The sequence below is a fragment of the Delphinapterus leucas genome, chromosome 8 (assembly GCF_059928025.1).
Source record: "Delphinapterus leucas isolate spDelLeu-1000000601 "Yukka" chromosome 8, BTC_Dleu_Yukka2, whole genome shotgun sequence".
In the NCBI taxonomy this organism is placed as follows: domain Eukaryota; kingdom Metazoa; phylum Chordata; class Mammalia; order Artiodactyla; family Monodontidae; genus Delphinapterus; species Delphinapterus leucas.
In genome coordinates, this window is record NC_143136.1 from 86261376 (window position 1) to 86287500 (window position 26125).

At 37.7% G+C, this 26125-nt stretch overlaps 1 protein-coding gene across 10 annotated transcripts in view; it reads left to right on the forward strand.

Moving 5' to 3' along the window:
- The window catches only part of QTMAN (queuosine-tRNA mannosyltransferase), a 451841-nt gene that overhangs the window by 351205 nt on the left and 74511 nt on the right, over positions 1-26125 (forward strand). For all 10 annotated transcript variants that reach the window (XR_002644005.2, XM_089916865.1, XM_022569666.2 and 7 more), the window contains one exon: positions 14094-14203. Coding sequence is in view for 9 of the 10 variants with exons in the window: in XM_089916865.1 (XP_089772991.1) it covers positions 14094-14203 (110 nt within the window). In the remaining variant the exon portion in view is untranslated. The remainder of the gene's footprint in view (positions 1-14093; positions 14204-26125) is intronic.

Here is a 26125-nt window from a genome sequence, read left to right on the forward strand (position 1 = left end):
TCTTTAGTCATACTTGCATCCCAGTGCCTTGTGTAAGTTCTGTCTGGCACGCAGAGGTGCCTAGTTCGCCTTCATCGAATAAATTCCTGACCTCGGAGACAAGGATATTCTTGTCCTAAGGCCAAAAACTTACACTAGATGAGAGATTTTTTGTTGTTCTGAATTTTTATACTTTGAATAATACACTTGGACCCTAGAACCAACCACAGTGTTTTGTTATGTATCATTTTGAATATAAAGCTGGTCTGCTTGGCATTCTTCCTAAAGGTAATTGATATTCAAGTAAAGAAAAGACCCCTTTATAACCTTTCCTTGGTGGGTTTTATATTGCAAGTCCAATTTACAGATGAAAACACCTAAGAGGCATTTATTACATATCTGTCCTGTAAATGCATCAAAGACATAAAACCACTGACTTCTTTCTTTGACTTGAAAGGTTAAAATTGTCCATCATTTTAATACTTCTGAAATCTAAAATATACTAATATATAAGTTAACTTTTAAGTTTAAATAACTGTGAAAAATATTAAAATGTAATCATATAAAGCCAAATTAGAATATTGAAGAAACTCTATGCAAAAAAATGAAAAATTATTTAATTTTGATCTCAAATACATACTGCTCTCGAGAATATGGGTGAACTTTTTCCTAAATGAAAATATTGTCATAACTGAATATACACATACTACTGAATCTTTGGGTAAGTTCTCATTTGGAAAGTATGATACAGATTTCATTTTTAAAAAATGAAGTCCATAAAATCTGAGTCTAAAACAGAAGAAACAGGTTTTTTAATGTTACCTTTTTAAAAGATTACCTTTATTTTAGGATGTTCATGGGAAATTCAACTTCCAGTGCCATTCTAATACATAAAAAATGAATGTCAGGAAAAAAATTGTTTCATGTACCAGCCAATGTATTTCTGTAATCCTCCCAGAAAAGATGATTGTCAAACAGACTACTTCTTGCAAAAATGCCTTCTCTGTCTCATCTCTTACTTAGCACTTTATCCTCTGCTTCTCAAGACTGAACCAGGCTCAGGAAACCCTTAGCACCAGCAGCCCACAAGCCCTGTTGACGTTTTGCTAAGGAGGGATTTTGGTCTTGCACTCACAGCACACTCTTCACCTTGGAGAAGCGCCTTCTGCCAGCTGTCCCTGAGAATCAGAGGATATCCTCCATTTCACTTCCACCTGTCCGTCTTTTTGATCCTCATTATTTTTGGCAGCTTCTCCATCTATTGTGTGGTTCGGGGGGTTGATGTCTTATTGTTGTGGAAGATTACATTTGCACTCTATTTCCAGTTCTCCTTGTTGCCTTTGGGTAATGTCCAAGTGGAGAAGGGGGGGAATGGCAATTGACTCCCCTGATCTCAGTTGTAATTATTTAGGAAAGTGATTTGATATGATGTTATAATAGTTCTTGGAAGGAATGATGAGCATCTGAACTCTATCAAGAAAGGAGAGGGCTTCCCTGGTGGCGCAGTGGTTGAGAGTCCGCCTGCCGATGCAGGGGACACGGGTTCGTGCCCCGGTCCGGGAAGATCCCACATGCCGCGGAGCGGCTGGGCCCGTGAGCCATGGCCGCTGAGCCTGCGCGTCCGGAGCCTGTGCTCCGCAACGGGAGAGGCCACGACAGTGAGAGGCCCACGTACTGGAAAAAAAAAAAAGAAAGGAGAAACATACTTGGGTGGTAATAAGGAGTTGGTTCGGGAATTGATTGTTGACGTGAGGGTGTCTGGGCTAATTGTGGATTGGGTGATGAGATTAATGGTGGCACTTGACAGAATTAGGGATACAGTCTGAGAAGAAAAATTCAGTTAAGGACATGTGTGCCTTTATACACAAACACAAACTGCTTTAAATCACGTTTGTAACTCTATGAAAAGCTCAATAATGGCACATTCCACTTATACTATAAATTAACTGATTGTAAAGTATAGTAAACTTTATTTTTTGCCCAATTATGGTGGCTATCAAACTCAATAGAATATTCTTAAATTCCCAGTTCTGTAAATGAAGAATAAAACAATGATGATTACAATAATTTTTATTACAATAATTATAACAACCACCATCCTTTATTGTGTATTTTCTGTTTGCCAGGCACTGAAAATTGTTTCATATACATCATCTCAGTTAATCCCCTCAACAGCTCTTTGAACTGAGTGTTATTAGCCAGATTGTTACAGATGAGGAAATTAAATCTCAGACAGGTTTAGTAATTTGCCCTGGATTACAGCTACTAAATGTCAGAACTAGGATTTTAACCCTCCTTTCACTAGGCTGTATCATCCATGTAAACTTAAACTATTTTACATCATTTATTCTGATAAAACACACCATTAGAACTATAGTTATAGATGAATTGATTATTATTAGCTTTCAATAAGCATCTTCTTTTTTGGGGGGTTTACATACACCTCTAAAGCAAACTATTTAGTCAAAAAGGTCTCTCACCAAATACACTATCTAACATACTCGACTCTTCTTTGTTATCCATTCTTTACCAGAAATAAATTTTCCTGATACCTCCTAGTAATAAGTAGATTTAGTTAATTAAGACTTTGGTTCATGAGGCTTCTCATTCTGAAGAACCATTTCTTGAGCATTATAGTTAATTTATAGCATGTGATGCTATTACAATATTCAGAATCTTTTATCCTTTTCCATATGAATGATTAGTCTATCTTTGGTACCTAATGTGAGCAGTTCTTAATACCTTTAAATAATAAGCCAAAAAGACTGGGTAATGAAATTTGGGAATGAACTTTTTTCTTTTATGTTATTGTGAAAGGGACTAAGTAGAATAATACAGATTTATTTCACTTACGAGAATGTAGGAGAAGAGAGGAGATACATAATTAATACTGTTTATAAAATGAAAAAATGCAACGTATGTAGTAACAAGAACACGTCATTTTGAGCAGGTCTTTATAGAACAGACATCCCATACTGTGTTCCTCCTTTTCCACAGTCATTGCCATGACAATCTGTATGCGTAGCAGTTGCTGCTTAGTAAGGGAGATGTCTCTTCTAGGAGATCTCTGTGTCAGCCAAAAAAACACAGCAGTCTCATTTGGGTCTAGAAATAAGATGAAATACATAAAATGAACAGAATTTTAGCATTTTTCTTCCCATTGAAATGATTTTTTATGAGTCACTCTGCCCATTTCTACTTTAACATTTTTTTAAATCAGAAGGGAGTTTTGGAGCAGAATTTTCTCTTCAAATTAAGATTCTTTCCTATATGATTGAAGACCTTGCCATTTCTAGATGTGACAAAATGTCCACAACTGAATATGAAAACCTGTTATTAAGAATTGAAATTCATTTGGATGAAAGGCATCTAATAATCCAGGCCATGTTTAATTGTCCATTAAAAAAAAAAAAACATGATCCTTCATGTCATTTCATAGACCTATCCTACTGTAATCTAAAAAATATAACTGTCTCTATTCAGCCACGACAGAGCTATTATTCACTCACTCCAAAATCATATTTTGAGTGCCCACCAACTTCTGGAGTCAAAGGATTTCACTGTTGTGGTAGGGATTTCAGATGAATTATAAGAGGACAACATACAAATAAATATGAAATAATGTAAAAGAACACATTCATGGAATCATCAGTAACTTGAGAATGTTCTTGCAGGGATTCAGAGTGAGATGGGATTTCACAGGGATGACTACTAGTAACAATAAACTCAAAATTAGTGAAAGAGGCAATGGGCAAAGAGTGGCCGAGAGGAGGGGAGAGTGTGTCCCAGACTCAGGAATTATAGACACAAGAGCTGTGGATGGAAAACAGCACAGAGACAGGAAGAGGATGAGAATGAATATGAGTATCAACACTCACTTGAGGGAATGAGTTGATTGAAATATTTGAATGTTGGATAGGGTGGCTTAATTTCAATTTAGTGGGTTTTTAGTATGCATTTCAGAGAAGAAATATATAAGGAAAATCACATAGAAGAGGATAATGTAAGAGTTTTTCTGGAAGCTGAATTGGCAGAGGGAGAGTCTGAAGCTCAGTGGTGTTGTCAGGGTATGAGGGGATAACATTGTACTATAGAAATGGAAATTATCAAGCAATCTTAAATTATGTAGGAGGAAATAGTAAGGCTGGTAATGAGTTTATTAGCAGGACAACTTAGAAGCAGCCTCCTTGTGTTCAGAATGTGTCAGGCTTGAGTCCTGGAATATTGGGAGGATGAGGATGTGTCAGCACCAGAGAGAAGCTAGGTCATTAATGCTGTGTTCGACAAGGCAACAGCTTAGTTTTTAAGTATTATAGATGAGTTGTCATTGGAAGAGCCAAGTGAAGACTCTGTGTATTCACCTCATTATATAAATAGTAAAAAAATAATTTATAATAGGTGGGGATAAAAAGATTAGATTCATGAGAGGTGAGCTAGATTTGGAGTGTCAGTTCAGAATAATAACTTTTTAAACTGTATGCCAGGCCTAATTCTACACATGGAGAATACAGGGTAAACAAAAGCATGAGCTCTGCCCTCATGGAACTTACAACATAGAGTGAGTAGGTGACTCTTTGAAAGTGGGATAGTTCCAAAAGGCAGGTAAGCATTGTAGGACAGGGGAAATAGATCTTTGTTAGAGATTTGAGATGGCTTCATTTGCAGGGTAGGAGGAAAAAACAAGAATGAATAAGGATTCTACAAAAGAGAAATTTGAATGTTATAAAAAGAACCAGATGTCACTTTAAGTATTGTTTGAAACATCAGTAAGTTGGAACCAACTTAAATGTCCAGTAGTAGGAGGATTTACTTTAAATTGTGAAATATTAGGTAAACATTATTAAATGAGATATCTATATGCACTGATGTAGATAGATGTCTATGATGTATTTAATGAAAATGGAAAGTGCAGAATGACTGATAATGATCTCGTATTTATAAAATAGTAAGGAAATAGTATAAATAGTAAGGAAAGTGTATAAAAATACGCTCACACAAATATATATTTGTGCATGTGCATAGAAATAGATCAGGAAGCCTACTCACCAAACAGTTGTTAGTAGTGGTTACATATGAGGAGTAGAATCAGGAAGGGTAAGAAATAGGGGCTTTCAGTGCATACTTCATATATTTCAGGATTATTTTTATTTTATTACATTGAGCATGCATTTTCTTCATTGAAATTTGTATTGGAATAATTGTAGATTCACATACAGTTGTAAGAAATCATACAGAGTCCCCTCCTGGAACTGCGATGTTACAAAATGTTGAGTCTTCTGTTCCTGTCCCACAGGTTCCTGAGGTTCAGTTCTTTCTTATTTTATATTTTTGTCTATTTTCTCTCTTGTTCACAGTGAGTAAATTCTGTTCACCTCAAGAACACTGATTCTATTCTCTGCAATATCCTTTCTACTATTGAGCCCATCCAGTGAGTTTTTAAATTTCTATTCTTGTATTCTCGGTACTGTTATTTCCATCTGACAGATGCTGAGATTAAGCACGGGAAAACCTGACTGTAAGCTTCCTGGCAGTCAGGGTAAAACAGGAAACAAAAATCATGCATCTTCCTATACGAGAAGTAAAAACACAACAATTCTCAGTGATGTCAAAGAATTTCCTAGGCTTCTCCCTTAGACAAATTTCTCACTCTAGGAGATGGACTAGAGGAGTAGCTCTCAGGATAACCAGCAAGCAGTTTTGAATGTATTTTCTACACATCTCTTGGAGGGAAATGTTATAATACAAAAGAAAATCTAAATGATTTGTCAGTTTCCAATTACAGCCCAGATCACCACATTTGACAAGGAGAAACTTTATTACAGAGGGAAACAGAAGGACTTAGTAATGAACTGGGGAAAGAGCTCAGTTCATAGAGCCTCCCAGGTCTGAGAAGAAGTAATTACATACATTGTGATGCTTTAAAAGTATGTGCAACAGTAGCTGCTGCCTAAGTAACATCCTAAGAGTGGGGAAGACCCCATTCATCTTAATTGAGACACTTCGTGGCCTACCAGTTATTTGAGTCATGGGTTTCTATTGGCTTCCTGGCGAAAGTTGTAGCGAAAGAGCTCATTGACAAATTAGAGAGCTGAGTGAGATTACTGTATACAATATCTGGGAAGAGTGGGAATCATTGTTGAAGAGAAACAACCTGGGGGGTCTAAGCTTTTAGCAGTGGGGAGATTTAAAAGGAGATCATGTTGTGAGACCTAGTGGGAAAAATGATTCATTGAATATCGTTTTCACTGGGTGGCCTGCTGGATGAAATGAGTGGGAAGATGTAATTGGTCATTAGGTCATTAGATTGTAGTCTAAATACACTATTTGGAAACTAAGCAAGGATTGCTTCTAAGAAAGCAGAAGATGGTCAGTGGTGTCAAATGTAGGAGAAAATACAAGAAGATGAGAATGAAGGGGGGCATAGGTGAGAATTAGTATTGTTAGAGAGCATTTTCATCCAACAGAATTAAAGAATGGGAGGAAAGTTGTAGGAAAGATACAGGAGGTAAGAATGGAGGGATATAGCTAATATTCTAAGATGAAAGGATCTATGAAAAGCCACCTAGAAATAGTATATTATTGGAACTATTGTCATTGATAAGCGGTGTCAGGTAAAAAGGATAACTTAAAAGTGCCTAAGACATACATGAAGAAATTGTGGAGGAGGGGATAGGATCACAGGCTTTAGGAAGGAAACTGACCACGAGAATGCAGATTTCTCAAAGAGACGAGGCAGAAGATCTAGAGCTCTAATGGACTTTGAATTTGGAAAGGCAGACATCTCTCCCTCTGCTATTAAAAGGAAAGATGAGAATATGAATGTGCAGATGGCATGAAACACTGATATGCATAAATTAGAATTTTATTTTTCTATGACTTAATTTCTGTGCAATGGCCCATTTCAATACGGTGATGGAAAGCTCAAGCCGTTCAAGATTCTCTGTCTTCCATCTTCCTGGTCCTCATTCCTCCCAGGCCACTGCTGAGGGATCCTTTGCTTTTATCAGTCTGCCAGCAGCCCTGTGACTCTTCCATGACACTCAAGGAAACCATGGTTCCACATTTATGCCTACCATGTCTCAGGAATCTCTCACGAATGTCCCTAGTACTGTGTGCCCAGATACGTACCCTCAGACATTCAGTCTCTGGGGTCATGCTTCTTCCTCGGCTTCTAACCCAGGAAGTGTAGTTCATGGCCTCAGGGACTCTCACAGTTCTGTTTTCCTCAACTCTCCCCCATCAGTCCTCCTTGTTTCTTGTCTAGAGGTAGAACAGTAACACGTTGTGGGAGGGTGTATGCTACTGTCACATAGCATTTTGCTTAAGTACTTGTACCTATCTGAAGTCCTTACCATTTCTACAAGGGCTTTTGCTTCTGTGACCAACAAAGAAGACTGCCCCTTTTTTTGGTAGAGGCTGGGGGGGGGGGCTTTTCCCGTGTCTCAAGCCTTCCTTGAAGCAACGAACATAAAACATCTTAGTTTCTTGAATGTGTTCAGGTAGAAGGGAAATGGAATAAATTGGTTAACATTTCTAAAATATTAAAATACCACAAATACCAAAGATGAAGCGAATGAGAGTTTATTGTATATCTGTAGGGTGCCAGGCATTTCTTCATCCCTAACAACTAGCATTTTATTTTATTTATTTATTTTTTAAATTGGGGTATAGTTGTTTTACAATGTTGTGTTAGTTTCTGCTGTACAGCAAAGTGAAGCAGAGTTCCCTGTGCTATAGAGGAGGTTCTCATTAGTTATCTATTTTATACATATTAGTTAGTGTATATATGTCTAACAACTAACATTTTAAATGTAGGTATTATCATTACCCCATTCTAACGGTGAAGAAGCTGAGGCTATGTGAGGTTATATCACATACAAAGAGTCATGCTGCTGATCAGCGGCAGAGCCACTTGTCTCTGAACTGTACCCTTCACTCTCTCTCTGAAAGTAAAGTTGAAGGGCAGAATGCAGTATGAGCAACATTCAGAGAAAGCCACAGTGGGTATTCTTGGTTTTAGTCACCTGTAAGGAAATGATGGTGGGGAGGGCTGGTGGAGTTACAGAAAGACAGGTACTGGTAGTATCAGATGGAGGAGAGGCTGAGAAGTTGATGGCTCATAAGACTACGGGTTGAATTCTATTCGAAGCACCATTTTAAAGGCAGAAGCAGCACCTGTGGCAGGAAACCCAAACTGATAATTGTCGTCAGGCATACAGAGGGAAGTGAAGAGTTTATGGTCCTAGAAAGGATAATAGAGAAGTAAGTGATCATAACGACTAACACAAGCTGGTAAATAGAAGCCTTATGTTTTGGAATAAAGAACACATCACTGAATTTGGAAGTAACACGGTACTTCAGAATGAGGCAGCAAAGATGGAGGTTAGCAGGGTATCAGAAAAGGTGAAGAAATTTGAAACCATGGTGTTGAGAGATCATGTAATTCCATATTACTTCCCGTTATTCTTATTGCCATCTCTTATCCAATGGGTTTTAACCTCAAGTAGCAATCTAAGAAATGTCCATCACTTGATGGTCTGGAAACAAAACCATGGACTGAAGGTACCAGCTCTCTTTTTCTTCTCATTATATGTAGGAAGAAAGAAATGGGAAAGTCAAAGACTGTACAGAAGAAAGAATATGACTTTAGAGTGATGAGACCTGATTTCAAATGCAGACTCAGTCTCTTCTGTGTGATCTTAAATGAAAGAATAGTTATATTTCTATGACCACTTGGTTGAGAGGCTTAATTAGGATTATGACTAGGTGCCTAGTATGGGATCCTGCACATAGCAGGAGCTCTATAAATGTAATTTATTTTTCCTACACCTTTATTCATTCAACAGGTATTTTTAGAGCAGCTAATTTTATGCCACAGATAATGTATTAGCCTAGTCCACCTTATGCTGTAGTAATAAAGACCCCCTAATCTCAATTGCTTAAACACAACAGAAGTTTAATTCTCTCACCAACTCAAAGTCTGCTGCATGTTTAGATGGCTTTATTGGGCAACTCTTCTCCATGTAGCAGTCCAGACCACTTCACTCTTTTAACCTAACCATCCTAATACAAGACCTCTGCAAGGATCACTACAACAGAGAAAGTGCTGTCCAGAACTGCTCTTAGAAATTTCTACCTGGAAGTGACACACATCAATCAGCTTGCAATCCATTGGTCAGAACTACCCTGTGGCCTCTCCTACTTCAAGGGGATGAACGTGGAGTCTTTCGTGTGCCCAGAAAAAAAGAAGAACCGAATATTGATGAACACAAGGAATGTCTTCCACTCGCAAGGCATTGGGTACTTAGTAGTGAATAAAGCAGGCATCATTTATCTTTCCCTCATGGACCTCTCAATCCAGAGTGACGTGCTGCTGGGAAAGTTACGGCATCTGAAAAGAGCCAGGTTTCTGCCCAGGCAAGGCAAGGAACTAGATCAAAGTGATTGCATTCAATAAGTATAAAGTTATGTGGGGAAACAGGAAAGGATAACAGTTGAGTATAAGTGACAAGTATGGAGAAACTTAGCAATCCTCAATAAATATTTACTGAATGAATGTTAAGTGAGGAATAAGAAGAAATTTAGCTCTAAAACACTAAACGGGAAAGGCGACAGAGAGAGAACAGATACAGGAAGAAAAAACACATGGAAACAGTTTATGCTTTTCAAATGTTCTGAATAATATTTGGGAATAAAAGCTGTTCTTGCTATATCTGCTGCTTCCAGTAAGCCTGAAATATTCTGTTCTGGTCTCTTCTGCCATAGTTGGGCTGCACAGGAATGAGTTCCCAGCCAGACTGTTTCATTCTTACCTAATCAAGAATGTGGGAATTGTTGGGAGACTTGGACTCTGACTCATCTTCTAGAATGTTTTATGACGAATCAAGTTTGCTTGATGGGCAGCTGTCAAATCTAGAAGTGTCACAGGAAATGAGGAATTATGCCACTATAAATACTAAAAATGCTACAGAGTTAAGCAAAAATCCTTATGAATACAATTTTATGGCAGAATGTTAGAGGTGGTTCCTTAAAGCATTAAAATGATTGACATAAAAAATATTTATTAAAGGAATGACAGAAAACATGGAAAAAAAAATAAGAGAAACATTTATAATGTAGCCCCTACAGATAAACCCTGTTAACATTTTGGTATACTTCACCCCAACCTTTTTTTCTAGGCACATACGTCCATTTGTCTTACAAAAATAGATCATAAAATATGTATTGCTCCGTCACCTCCCTTTTACTTAACAGTATTTCTTGAATATATTTCCATGCCAAAAATATACTTCTACAAAATTATTTCATGGCTGCAGGGTATTATATCATATGTATGTGTCAAAGTATTATTTCTTTATCATCCCATTACGTTGTTTACAGATGGTTGCTATTATAAACAATGCTGTTATGAACATACTCTGGCTGAATTTCTGTGCACCTCTTTAATTATTTCATAGGGTAACTTTTCTAAATCGGAATTACTGTGGAAAAAGTTATATACAATTTAAGGCTTATTATGTACATTACCAAATTGCCCTCTAAAATATTGTTGCAATTTACATCCCTACCAGAATCGATGAGCACAGAAGAAGAGAGTTTAGGAGCCCGTAAGTCTACAAATGTGGTTATAAAGAATTGACGATACCATTAAATGTGTGTTTAATCCTGATAGCTGTTGACAAAAAGGGGCACTCGATATGTTATTTTTATTTTTTAATTTTTATTTATTTATTTATTTATTTATTTATTTTTGGCTACGTTGGGTCTTCATTGCTGCACGTGGGCTCTCTAGTTGCAGCGCTTGGGGGCTACTCTTCTTGCAGTGCGTGGGCTTCCCATTGCGGTGGCTTCTCTTGTTTCAGAGGCCAGGCTCTAAGCGCGTGGGCTTCAGTAGTGTGGCACGTGGGCTCAGTAGTTGTGGCTCGCGGGCTCTAGAGCACAGGCTCAGTAGTTGTGGCACACGGGCTTAGTTGCTCCGCGGCATGTAGGATCTTCCCAGACCAGCGTTCGAACCCGTGTCCCCTGCATTGGCAGGCAGAATCTTAACCACTGCGCCATCAGGGAAGCCCAATATGTTATTTTAAAATACCTCATCCTATGTTTCATGCTTCATTCTAAAATCATAAGTATGAGAACTTCACATTAGATTTCTTAGAAAGGAATTTAAGACAGATTCACATTCTCTGCTAAATGGGTCCATTAATATTATGGGCGCTAGGATAAGATCCATGGATGATCCATTGGATATCTGCAGTGAGTCCCTCTCTTGACAAAATATATTGAGCTCTGCCATTGCTATATCCGTGCCTTGATATATGGCTGGGCTGGATATCTGTGCACATCTTTAATGATTCTCTGAATAGTAGGCAATTTCCCATTTGTCTAAAGAGAAAACCGAGAAAAGTTTTCAGCTAAATTGACTATGTAAACTTTGAGGGGCATGGATGAACTGGCCAAGTGTCTACTTATAATACGTAATCTACTAATTTAGACATAGATAATACTTTAAAGCATATATCATGTAGAATATTTTTAGAGGTATTGCTCTTTTCTCAACCTTATAGTTTATGATGTAGTTTTAGTCTAACTCCCCCTCCCATGCATTCTTGACACCAGAATGGTACCACCTTTTCAGGCAGCTGGCATGTTTCTGCCACCTGTCATCTGGAATTCAGTCTAAGCGGTTTGGGGTGCAAGATTGTGAAACCGTATGATGCCATCACTGGAAATCTTTTCTCTGGCTATAAAAACCCACTTACCACTCATAGTCTCCAGTAACCACTTACTCTATTATTTTTTTTAGGGATCTTTAAAATACTTGTTTTCAAAAACACTTTGAATTTTTAGGTCATGTCTCCCAAAATAATTACTAACTCAGTATTAAATCCCTTGGCTTCTGTTTTTACCGGTCCCATCAAGTGAATGACTGCTAAAACTATCCAAAATTCTCATCAGTTGGCGTCTCAGGTTAATGCTATTTTCCTAAACTGTACTTTGTTCAAAATAAAGTAATTGAGAGAGTGCCTGGTATTATGAGAGACTTTATAAGGACTTTAGATAAGATGCCTCTTTTTCTGAGGGATAATTATATGGAAGAAGAATCTCACCTTACATTCATCCATATATTGTAGTTTAAACAAAAAGAGAGGGGGATTCATGCAAATCTCTTTTGTGTTCTTATGCAAAGTGACTATTGAATATGAGAGCTTTTGTCTACCTATAAAAAATATCTTAAGAATATAGTAGGATTGTCATGCATTTATCTTGTATAGAAACACTGAAAATATAGGTTCATGAAGCCTGCTGCTTTGAAAATATTCACATTGGAATCTTTTAAGAACTACAGCTTCTACCCAATTAAACCTCCTTCCAAGCCCAAACCACATCTACTTTTACTTTAATACAAAACAAACCAACCAACCAACAAACAAGCAGCAGGAAATATTTAGAATAGATATTCTCTCAGGGACCCATAGCCAAAATTTTTGGAACTCCAAATGAAAAATTTAGAGAATTGAGTGGCTAGATTTCCCTGTAGTGTTACTCCCTCCTTAAAATATATTGTTATATTGTTTCCATTCTTTTCATCTACGTATTTCCAAGAGATTCAGAGTAAAGTAACATATACTACAGGTCAGGTGGCAGCTGTTTGATTGATATGGTTGAAGATAACATATGGTGTATTCTTTACTTTAAACTGTTTTGAGTCTTTTTTCTTGCCCACAGCAGTAGTATATGTGAGAATTACCCCCAAAACTTCCCAGTGGTACATGTGTGTAATACCCATCATCTTAAAAAGCAATGAACATTTTGCCACTGCATTGTTTATTATTTGAAGCAAATCAAACTGAGAGCTTAAAATAAATTGTTACAGAACTCTAATTCTATAAGATCTTACAATTCCAGGAGATTATACATGCCGTTTTAAAATGTTAATCAGAAGATGCATTTGTTTTAATTCTTGATACTGAAAATATTGACTGAATTGTGAATTAACACATTTAGGGTTGCAGATGTCATTTTTCATGAGATTTCCTGAATGATATAATTTTCATATTTCATATAGCAGTTTGATCAATTTACAGATTTATTTTACATAATTAGTTGGTAAATGAGAAATTCAATTGCTGATATATAACTATTTCTCTGAAATATAGAAAATAAGTTTAAATTCTGAATTATAAATGAAAAAACAAATATTTTGAAGACATCTGGTCCACATCTGTCTGAAATAAGATAATTTAAAACAGTGTGATTAAATGCAAGAAATACTGAAATATTCACACCTTAGAATGTAAAAAATAAGTCATTCCATTTTAGTGTGATTTCTTGAATTGGTGATTTTTTTAAATTTTAGTGTCCTTTAGCCTCTTATTCTGTCATTACAAAGAAGACTGACAAGCTAAACAAACAAAAATAATCCATGTTTTTCAAAGCTTCTACTAAATGAAAGAATTATCTTTATTACTATTCTTTTATGCGTTGACTAACCTCCACTCCTAAGTTAATACTCAGCGGACTTAGACTCAGGCCTACCCCCTTTTGATGTATTTATAATTCTCCATTCAATTATTAAAAATAAGAGATTAGTGAGAGAGTCTGTAATCTCACTCCCTAAACCGTGTGTTCCTTGTGGACAGAAAGAGGCTCAGTAAATGTGAGAGAGAGGTACTCAGACTCGTGGAAATGAAAAGCATCTTTGGTACATTCTCATGATCAGTAGTGAATCGTCCTTTGAAGACTGGTCTTTTCTTTTGTTAAAAACCTGTGTTAAGTGGAAAATTAACCATTTTAGGAGAAAGGAAAATAAGCTAGACTTTCTATAGTCTAACCCAAAAATGTGAAAAAAACAGATTCTCCTTTAATAAAAGGTTGCAGAGCCTTGAGACTTCAATAGGACTGGGTTTTGATCCATGATAGAGAAATTAGATTCATGAAAACACTCAATACTAATGCTACAGTATAAGGGTGAGGGAAGATCTCAGCTTGGATGCCAGAGGCTCTCCTAACTAACAATAGACCATGAGAGGAATTGATACTATGAGAAGTGAAAACACTTTTCCTAACACATACCCTAAGATATCACAAGTTTTGTTTTGTGTTTTTATTTCCAGGGAGCATGATAAAGATCCAGAGAGTTTTTTTAAGGTATTGATGCATCTTAAGGACTTAGGACTCAATTTCCACGTATCTGTCCTTGGAGAAACCTTCACAGATGTCCCAGGTATTTCTTTTGAATTTTCTTGTGTGTATTTTTATAGATGACATAAGCTGTACAACTTAAGTATTAATTTCCATGTTTCCCTTTGTTAGAATAATCAAGATGAGCACCGTTAACCAAAAGGTTATATGATGGCATTAAAGTGTGATTCAATTAAAAAAATACTTAAGTAAGCATTCTTTGATTTAAGTTGAGAACGTGAAGTCATCTCTTTTATCAAATATAGTTTATACAGTGCATCCTAATGTAAATAACATATATTGCTTTAGGCATCTTAACACTTAAGGAAAGTGGGAATTTGTAATTGGATATACACCCTCTCACCTCTGGGGTCACTGGTTTGATTCCTACTCACATTGGTAATGGCTGAAATATATTACCATCTGTTAGGTGGCCTGTGTAAAGCATTTTGGCATCAAACTTGTAATGTGGAGTAGACACATATCATAGTTGTCATTGGTCCATGTCTTTTTTATTGAACTTGAGAAAACAAACAAAAAGCCAAAGCTGATAGCAGCAGGTCTTCTCATCCTTAATGCCACATGGAGCCTGTTCCAAGCCATTTCCTTCACCCTGCATCCTCACTGGGCATGTTTGGGTCAGTAAGATGAGCATCCCAACCACCGTCCTAAGCACTTAGGTGTTCATATTTTTTAAGCTTTGGATATTCAGCTTTTTTTGTAAACTCCAAGTATACAGACAAGAAAAGTTCAGAAATGGCCTCTGTCATCATGCTTTATGACTCTTAAGGACCACTTAAAGTTTACCCTCACTTAGCAAGTACTTTTTGATTCTGGTACAACACAAGGAAGTACACCCAGCTTGTACCTCAGTAGCTTCATCTGATATGGCTCATCCTCTGCCCCCTGCACTTATGGACACCAAACTTTTCTCAGTTCCTCTAAGATTCCAGCCTTCTTTAAACCTTTGCACATTTGCCTATTTGTATTGTATTCATTCGCTCTCAGCTCAAGGGCATTTTCTTTCAATGTGAAGCTTTGCAATGGTCTCATGGCACCCTATACTTTTACCTCATGGTGCCTCCCTCAGTTTCTAATCATATAATTTTGTGTAATTTGTTATCTCACTCCCCCCCCCACATACACATAAACATTAGAATGTAGGTGCTGGGAGGACAAAGATTATGGCTACCTTGTTCATCACGGTACCTCAGAGCCTAGTGCAGTGCCTGGTACAAGGCTGGAACTCAATAAATATTTGTTCAATAAACAGATAAAAATGTAAACTCCCTGCCCTCAAGCAGTTTATAGTTTTCTTGAAGAGGGAACACTTGCATAAGGACGGGAAACAGAGGGAAACACAGGATAATGTAATTATATATTAGTACTGACACATGTGGCTTAGAGTAGAATGTTAATTTAAGAGCTAGAACTTGAATAGCCAAAGGATTAGGATATTCCAAAAGGGGAAGCAACATGGGCAAAGCATAGAGAAGCAAGTATTTTAGATATTGTACTTAAATGAGAGAACAATTTCAGTGATTAGTGCTCTGAGGTCGCTAAGTAGAATAGAAGATTCTGCATGCAAAACTTAATAAGCAAGTAATACATGGGCAGGGTAGGGCCAAAGTACGGAGGATGAGCAAAGTAGATTAGGTAAAGGTAAAAAATAGGGAGCCTCGGTCTTGGACTGGAAAGAAATATGATAAAGCATGTATTTTAGGAAGATTTATCTTGCAGTGATATGCAGGCAGAATTGCAGTGAGACTCTGCAGCGGTCATCCAAGTGTGATTCTGTGAGGTGGTGGAAGAGAGATTAGTGAGAGGGCTGTAGGAGAGAGACATTCTCAAGGAAAACACAGAAAAGAATTTGATAGATGGATGGCTGTCAAGAAAGAAGGAAGAAAAAATCAGCTCATTTACAAAGCTAGTGAGTTCAGTTTTGTTTGTGCCAGTTTTGAGGTGTTTGTGGATGAACTGAGGAAAGAGGCTGGAGGATATCCCTAAGCAGAAGGCTTTGTAGCCAGCTTTACTGTTGGATAATTTTAAGCCAGCACTACAAAGAAGACTAGGCTCTTACTCAAAGGGCCATGTCCTTGGGATCACAGCTCTCCCATCCCACACGTTAACACTGAGCTATTTAGATCAGCACTGGGGATTGAAAGTGGATTGGGGAGCAATTAGGGGCCCAAGAACTGAGTGCTCAGTAATTACAGGCTCGATCTTTTACTCACTTTGGTTCGACCTCAACACATACTTACTGAGCACTGCGGAAGGGGGATTTCACAGTGTACAGGACTCAGTCTGCACCTCAGAGAGCCCTGCCTTGGGGAGACACTTACATATAATTAACAGGTACCTAGGATGCTGTGGGATCATTAGGGAATGCTGTGGAAGACCATAGGAAGGGTCATATTACCTACGTACACACTTCTGTTACTCCCAGTCCCAACCGGAGCTCCTTTCTGCCCTTGCCTCTGGCCCATCTCTGTCACGTCAAATGTGAATCAATTCTCTTTAAGGCTACAGAACTTCACCTTGCACATAGGAGGAGCCCAAGTTGTTGGTTAGATGACTGAGCCTGGGAGATTTCCAGGTTGTGCTCCTAGAAGGCCACCTTGCTAGTCTTTACTCCAAAGGTTTCTTCACAGGCAGTTCTGTGTAACTTCTGCCATTTGTATCACTGTCCTAGTTTGACAAACACTAATATAGCACTTGCTGTATTTCAGGCATTGTTCTAAGCCATTTATAAATGTTAACTCTTCAGTATTACTGTCTCCATTTTTCTTAGGTGGGGAAACTGAGGCACAGAGAAATTAAGTGAGGTCACATAACTATCAATACATAATGCTTTTAACCACTATGCTGTGCTACCTTTCCATTTTCTTGTTTTCTGACCCAACTGCTTCTCTAAGTTTAAACATTAATTTTTTTCCCCCACCTCACCATCCAGCACTTCACGCAAAGGGTTACCTAGCAGGCATACATTTCTTTGCCTGTTGTCTCTTCTAGGTGCTCCACTAGCATATCTAAAACCCATACCCTAAAACCAACTTATGCACTGTGCAGTATCAGCCAGAAGGATAACTCTGAACACTGTTAACATTTGTGAGGAAGTGGTTTTCTTGTAAATAATTGTAATAATAATCATTATTATCCTGTTAATTGCTATTATTTATTGAAAGTTTGATTCTCGCTTGGTCCTTTGCCAGGTTATTTCATATACTGCTCATGATAATCCCAAAGGCGTAGGTATTACTATCCCATTTGATAGATGGAAAAACTGAGACTTTGAAGGCTTGAGTCACTTTGATTACACTCCTTATGAGTCAAGTTTTGCTCTTTCACATACAAGCCTAGATGTATTGGAAAACCAAGAAAGGTTTAATACATGACGGCAGGACCATTAAAATACTCTTATTTTTTTCCCTTGAGGTAAGATTTATACATATAACATTGTATAAATTTAAGGTGTACAATGTGATAACTTGATACATTTACATATTGCAATATGATGACCAGTGTAGCTCTAGCTAAGGTCTCTCTCACATCACATAATTATTTCTTTTTCACAGTGAGAGCATGTAAGATCTAGTCTCTTAGCAATTTTAAAGTATATAATACAGTATTGTTGACTGTAATCACTATGCTGTATTTTTGATCTCCAGGACTTATTCTTACTCTAGTTGCAAGTTTGTACATTAATTACTCTATAACCAACTTCTTTCTCCTTCCCTCTACACAGAACTGGTAGGGAAAGGTAGCATATCTGAGTGATGGCATTAGTGCTAGTGAGTTTTACTGACCTTTTTTTTTTTTTTTGCGGTACGCGGGCCTCTCACTGCTGTGGCCTCTCCCGTTGCGGAGCACAGGCTCCGGACGCGCAGGCTCAGCGGCCATGGCTCACAGGCTTAACCCCTCCGCGGCATGTGGGATCCTCCCAGACCGGGGCACGAACCCGTGTCCCCTGCATCAGCAGGCGGACTCTCAACCACTGCGCCGCCAGGGAAGCCCATTACTGCCCTTTTTGATGAAGCAGACAATCTCCATTAAATTTCTTTTGAAAATGTTAAAACCACAGTAGAGCAACTTTGTAGAGTCTTCATACTGTTGATTATTTTCAAATTATGTTGCGGTAAGGTTATTATCATCCTTTTTCTGAAAAGTGTAGTAGTTGATTATAGATTCTAGTTTATAGCTACATAGTTTATCATTCTTTTGCATGATCCTTCCATTTTACAAAAGAGATGCTAGATCTAGGACGGTGACTATTCCAAGTTCTCACAGCTGGGCACAGTGGGCGAGACGGGCAGTAGGTAGTGGCAAGGTTAGGAGTAGAACCTGGGAGTCAGTCTCCTCATCCCTACTCACTTCTGTATGTGTTCAACACATGTTTTTTAAATATCTACTTTATGCCAAGCACTAAAATAGATGTTTAGGATGAAGTGGTGAATAAAACAAACATCTTCTGTGATGTTTGCATCACGGAAGTAGTCTAACTCCAGTGCATTATCCATCAGTTCCTAGAGCGCTTAGCATGTGCCAGGTACTATTAGAAGCCCTTTGTGCATTGCCTTGTTTATTCGTCACAACAGCCCTGTGAATTAGGCACTTTTGTGATTATCATACTGCAGCTGCGAAAAGTCAGAAACAGGGAGGTTAAGGCACTTGCCTGAAATCACGCATCCATCCAACTATCAATCCACAATTCAAACCTTGCCAGCCCACCTCTCTGCTATTCTCCTCTATGTGGAAATCCACAAAATCATCCCTCTTTTACGGGTAAGACAGCAGGAGGTGATAATGGTGGAAAATTCCTGGCTACTCATACGAAATCATTTCCATTTTCTCTAATAAGCTCTTTGCAAATGGAAAGTTTAAAGACAAATAAACAAAGAACCCCCGCAAAACCTCAAATTCATTTCCTAAATATATCACTCCTTAGATATTAAAGTGAACTCCCTCTTCTTTCTGCCATCTGTCTTCATCACAAGAAAGGTGTCGAAAACAATATGAAGTGGGAAGATATTCCAAATAATACTTGGTATATATTTACTGTTCAATAAATACTATTTGAATGAATGAAAGAATAAGTCTGGTGTAATAGAATAATGTAGTTTACATACTGTATCAGATATATTAAAAACCACATTGAAATGATTTCCAAATATTAGAGAGTTAGTGAATGAAAATAGAGAACTCTAAGACTTAAGGAAGTTCTAAGTGGTTTTATATTATATTTTCTGTTTTCATATAAATGACCTTGATTTAACCTAAATCTATTTTTCAATCTGTTCTCATCTTTCAGTTCTTACATCAGTCAGAATAAGCTAAATTATGCTAAGCTAGCAACCTTAAAAATCTCAGTGGCTTAAAACACTCAACACTTATTTTTTATTCATGCTCTATGTTTATTGCAGGTGAGCAGTAGTGTTCTATTCGTATGGTCACTCAGGGTCCCAAGCATATAGAGAGACCCAAGCAACCACCATCACAAACATTACCAGTTACTGTGCCAGATGCAAGAGAAAGCTAGGATGTTCTTTCATTAGCAATTCACTGTTCTGGCCTAAAAGTGACATAGGGTTCCACTCGACTCTTTGGCCAGAACTTGTTGCAAGGCACTGCCCAACTATAAGGGGCGACCAGGAAATGCAATCCTGCTTTGAGCCCAGAATGGAGGAGAGCAGAAATAGTTGATGAAAAGCACTACTGACCACCATGCATCATGATCTGTGGCCCATCAGAGAGAAAATCAAGCCTACCCAAGATATCTGCCTTAGTCTGGGTGAGTCTATCCGTGTTGAATAAAGAACTTTTAACAAATATGAGAGTACTGCCCACAGCCTTCTTGCTGGAGACAACCCAGCTCGTGTCTGAAGACACATCTAGCAACTGTGTCCCATTAAGATGAGTTGATATGAAGTCGAGTTGCTCTCTGTGGGAATGGAGTTAATTGTCACTTATGGTGATGGCATTTTGGAAAGCTTATAGTGTCAGTTAGGAGTAGTTTTGCCCTCCACCACCAGGGGATATTTGGCAGCGCCCAGAGACGTTTTGGTTGGTACAACTGTTGTGGGCAGGGGAGGGTACTACTGGCATCTAGTGGGCGGAGGCCAGGGATGCTGCTAAACACCCTACAGTGCACAGGACGGCCCTCACAGCAAAGAAGTATCCAACCTAAAATGTCAGTAGTACCAAGATTGAGAAACTCTGATTTATAAGAATTAAAGTCAGAAGATCAGGTTTGGGACTGGGTCCTGTAGCTTTCTAGGTTAACCTCAGTTAATCCATCTGTACCATACAAAGGGGAAGATGGGAAAGAGAAATAATAATAATAAAACCACCCACCCTATCTACTCCTTTGAGTTACATTGAGGATTTCAAGCACAGTTACATAATTTGGGAGGAGGGAGGGAATTGCTTTCAAAACTACTATGCAGATTTTATTATAAGACTCATGGACTTCTCTTCAGAGTTTATACGGAACGAGTCTTTAATGAATTTTGGATGAAAAGAGGACATTAATGATGCTGAACCTTAAAAGTTCATTCTTGCCATTATTTTAATTATTTTTAATCCAGAAAATTGAAAGGTCATTCTGCCACGTAAAGCATCCATCACACTCCATGTTACAAATGAACCAAAAAGCCTAGAAGCTCCTCAATGCAAACATTTTTAGCTTAGACCAATTCTCATGACAAGGTCACATTGTTAGCCCTTAAGATGGTATTTTGTTTTGTTTTGTTTTTTAAAGAAGAAGAAGCAAATACTTAAGATATCAAATCAATGGAATGTGTTTGTATACTTAATAATTTCTCACAAATGATAACTCTAAACCAAATACTTTTTTCTATGAACAGCCAAAGCCTTACATCAGGATTCTTCTTTCCCTACATTGTGGGAGAAGTAGTTTTAAGTTTTAGGCATGGGCGGCGGGGAGCAGAACTATTGCAAAGGAAAGTAAAAACCTGAGCTACACTTTTGGCAGACAGAAGTCTTTCTGGTTCACCTTTAATTTGAGGTTAAGAACAGTATGTGGAAAGCTTCTGGTTAGTATCTGGCATGACAATGGTTATTACAGTGATCTTGGCATATTCCTGATCCTTTGCTCTGGAGTCAGATGTAGGATAATTATATAACATTTCCCTCCCCTCCCATCTCCCTTTTCTCTCAGCTCCCAGCTACAATCTCATTTTCAGCAGAGCAGCTTACACTAAGGGGGAAATAATAGAAAGGTTCTAGGAACACAAGTAACTTACATCACATTAATATAAAGGTATAAAATTTTGCTATGGGGGAGCCCAGCAGAAGGAAAGCTATTAATATATTGATCAATGTTGAATTGTAAGACAGTTGTATATGAGATGAAATAAATGTGCCAGTAAGATTAAAGTCATTCTCTCTAGACCATACCTTTCCTTTTCCTTTTAACTTTTTAAAAAATTGTCTCACTATCTACTCATTCCCCTAACATACAAGTATTTACTGAGTTCGTAGTGTGGTCTGGCACCATATTGTGGATAGCAAGAGGAGAAAATGTGGTTCCTTTCCTCTAGAATCTTACTGTCCGGGAAAACATTGTAAAAATTACATTTTATTATACCATGCCCTTGTTTATATTGTAACATTTTCAGATAACTTTGAATACATAATTTCATAACCCTTACAGCAATCTAATGACTAGATAGTCAAACATTCATTAACACACTCTGTGTATAGCTGAGGAAAATTATTTATATTCATCCCATTGAAATAACGTGGATCTGAGGTCGATTTTCAGTAGGGAGAACCACCTTTACCTGATTCTTAGAAATAGGCATAAAATCACTTTCCCAAGAATATGGTTGGGGAAGGCAGTTTCCCAGGAATCTGATTTGAGAATGACGTCTTCTGTCTCCCAGTCCTTTGCTGAAGAAAACAACCGTATATAATGGGAAAGTAGGGAAGATTAAAATAAAAGTAGATATATATGCTCCTGACAGGAAAGAATAAATACTCAGATAGAAATGACAGTATCTCTTAATATTAATTTATGAATTTAACAAGATTCCAATTAAGATGCCCAAATATTACTTTATATATCTTCACAGAGTTGTTCTAAAATTCCTACAAAATAAAGAAATAAACGGGAAGAGTATCAGAGAAATCACTAACAAAGGAGTATTGAAGGAAAACATGTCCTACCAGATTCAGAACATGTATGAAGTTAAAAGTACTCTTTGAAAAGAGTACTTTACCAATTCAAAAACATGATGGTAGAAAAACGGACAAAAATAGAGAATTCCGAAATAAACCCAGCTTGTATATAATTTTAACATCCACCAAACTTATATAACAAAATTTAATATACTTATCCCAGCTTTAAAATATAATATTTTTTAGTGAAAACAAGAAATTGGGTAAAATAAATAACCTCTGTGGAATAAAACTAACAAAACAAAATATTCATATAAGTAATGAAGTATAGATTTTAAATATATCCTATAGATAAAAGATTGCAAAAGCTTCAACAGAGTATAAGTACCATAACTTACTGAAGTCTTACTCTGTGCCAAGGACAAGGCTAGGCCTTTTACTCACACAGCTAATAAACAATAGAAGTAGTGATAGCCGAAGAAATAAATGCTAAATCAAATTTTAGGAATAAAATCTTTAATTTTTCCAGTAATGAAATAAGTGTAAATACAGAGAATTTATGAGAAAGCGGTTGCATTGACCAAAGCAATAAAAGTAAAGGCATATCCTAACAAAGACTGGCCAACTAATGGGGAAACATCTGTATGTATGGTAATGGCAATGTAAGTTATTTGTCCTGAGCCATATAAGTTACTATACCCTTTGCGTGATTCAGTAATTTCACATCAGAGAATATATCCCATGGAAGTAAATCCCATGCCTCGCCCTCATTGCTACTGCTTCTTTCCTAGTTTTTGCCCTTACCTTCTGGGACCTTGACTCCTACAAAAGCTTCAGATTGGTCTTCAGGCCTCTGGACACTTTGATATTTGATTCAAACACCTACTGTTATTGGTGTTCTTTCTAAACCCAGACCATCCAAGAAGAGAATCACAATAGTATAACAATAAGAATGTGTCTCATAGATTTTTCTGCACGATGAACTTAAATTTCCTGTCAGCAAATGAGGTTCTTTAAACTCTGACCCCAGCCTAATCCCTCACGGATTCCAGCTCCCTTTTCCATCTCCTGAGTACATCTGTGCACTTATCCACATCCATGCCTTGTGTTATTTATTGCTTAAATTCCTCTGCCCCTCCACACATAGGTGCATGCATACCCTTTCTCCACTTGGCAAAATCCCAACTCCAGTGGTGCTTCTTGTCCTATATCTTCCCTTTTCCTTCCCTCCCTAATTGCTCACAGCACCCTTAGTCATTGCATCATTTGCAAGGCGCATATCACACTGCACTCTGGTCAGTTGTCACTTGGCTGCCATAAGGGGCAGTGGTGTAACTGACCAGAAGACACTTTGCGGGTGAAGAGTACAATTTCTTAGACAGAGACAGCTGCATGGGGCCAGAGTCAGCAACACTCCCAGTTGGAGAGGCAAGCTCCCCTGCCCAGCTCTCACTGATACCCCAGACAAGAGTGAGGTTCCCATTCAGTACTTGAGAAGCTCTCTTTTCCTTTCTCAGGAAAGGTTTGTTAAGTCTGCAGCTGCCCTCCCCTAGCAAATGCTTAGGAGACTCGCTAGACACAAGTAACTGGTAACAATTCACTCCCATTGCTCAGCATATCCTGTGAGAATCAGTCTTTTTCCCCTGATCACTCCCAGACATGCCGTTCCGTCAGGCCTAAACTTCAGGCCTGCTTGAACTCTACTCCTGCAGCTTCTGTAAGTGGAATATTTATCTTTTATATGGAAACCAGAGAATTCATTGCAATTCTCAAGGCAAGATCATTTATCCATCCTACCAGGGGGAAGACCATGAAGATAATGTGTCCTAGAATACAACTCCTAAAACATCTCTCAAGAAATTGTTCTCAAAAGTTATATCTATGAAAACATTACTGAGGAAAAATATTCTTTAATTTTCAAAGCACTGTCCTTAAATTTTATGAGAAATGTATGCTTGGGAATGACACAAGGAAATAGATAAATTAATTAAATAATGAATGGGAAAAAGTCAAGACATCGGTAGACCAATAGGAAATTAGAAACAGACGCTAATTTTAAAAGCTGTATATGTATATATGACTTGGGTTGACAGATAGGAGGTCTTGGAATGTGGCTGCTGCACATTGCTTTGGAGTTTTATCTTTTTGAATTCCTGTAGTTGTATTATGGTCACGATTTGGAGTGTGGTATGGTCAAAATAAAATTTGCTCCAATAAGAGACTTTGGTGGAAAGCCTGCCTGTTTTACAAATTCATGTTTCCTGCAATGGCTATCAGAACAGGAGTCTCTGACAGAAAGCAGCACAACAGGGAGTGAATATCTGGATCCAAATAGTGAGCTTTTCCAGCTATATCTCTCCTTGCCCAAATTGTTTCATTTGTAAAATGGAAACCATCACAGATATATGGTGCAGTGGAATGAACACGGTCCTGGAATTTAGAAGGCTCAGGGTCTAGTTCCAGCTCTGACACTGATTAACCATGTCACCTCTTTTAGCTTTAGCTTACTTGTCCACAAAATAAAGTCATTCAAATGAGGTTACAACTAGAAAGGACATTGGAGGTTAGGGTGCATCAACTTTTAAAATGGGGTGAACATCCCTACCCCCAAGGGGATTTCACGGAGTGACAGTTTTTGAAGTTTTGATTATAAAAAACAATGAGTATAATAATTATGCTTTTTCAAAACATATTTTACTTCTCATCATCCGATATCTACCTGCACGCTCAACCCCAGCTCCCACTTCAGGCAGCTGAGAACCATTGACCTAGGCCAGTCACATTCTTCTGGCCACCCTCATGGGCTGATTAGCATTGCCCTCTGCTCCATCCTGTAAGCCTTTGCTAACTTCAATTTGCTAAAGGTAATCTCTGTGTATCTCACCTTCTCCTCTCCTACCCTTATCAAATAAGTATAACCTCATTGGTCAGGATTTCTCAGAGTGGTTTCAACCACCTTCCTAGCCTTACTTCAATCCTTATCCATGAGTATCCTGGGCTATAGCCTAGTTTACTCAGTGTTCCCTGAAGATAGCTCACATGTCACTACCCAGAACCCCTTTCTCCTCTTCTACCTGTCAAAGCTCAACCACTTTCCCTGACCTCTAAAACAGATATGCTGCCTCCCTTCTTTGAATGTCCATGGGATTTTGTTTATACTTAACTATGTATTTGTCATACTTCAATAACAGAAGGTTCTTGAGGATAGCAGTTGTAATTATTCAGCTTCATAGGACCCAAAGATTCCAATATAACAGGGTTTGCAACCTTTTGACGATGATCCACACCAATATACATATTTACATTGTGATCTAGTATACCCATGTATGTAGGCATATTTATACTTGACCCAAAGTTTTCATAACATAATACATATTCTCATTGCATTTGATGCACTCTGATGTTTTCTTTCTTTTCTGTTCTGTCTTGTTTCTTTTAATGCTGCTCTGAATTGATTTCACAACCCTTAGTCACATAAGCATAATATAGCACATTGCCCATAGTAGGTGTACTGTTGTATATGTTTAATGAAATTGACTGACCTTTTGCCAAAATCATTATAAAAATATTACTGATCTGTGTATATATTCAATTAATCTATTTTGATATATTATGTTTACTTAGATTTCAATGTCACACAAAAAACCTTTTATATTCCCAAAGTGACGCTGTTTTGATTTTAATTTTATGGGAGAAAACCTATCTAAGAAAGCAGCTGCAATTCATTCTTACCCATTTTTAAAGTATGAAGATGAAGAGATGTAGCTGTACAATAATGATCACAATGAAGGCAAAGCTCCTAAGAGTAATGTATTTGACATAATAG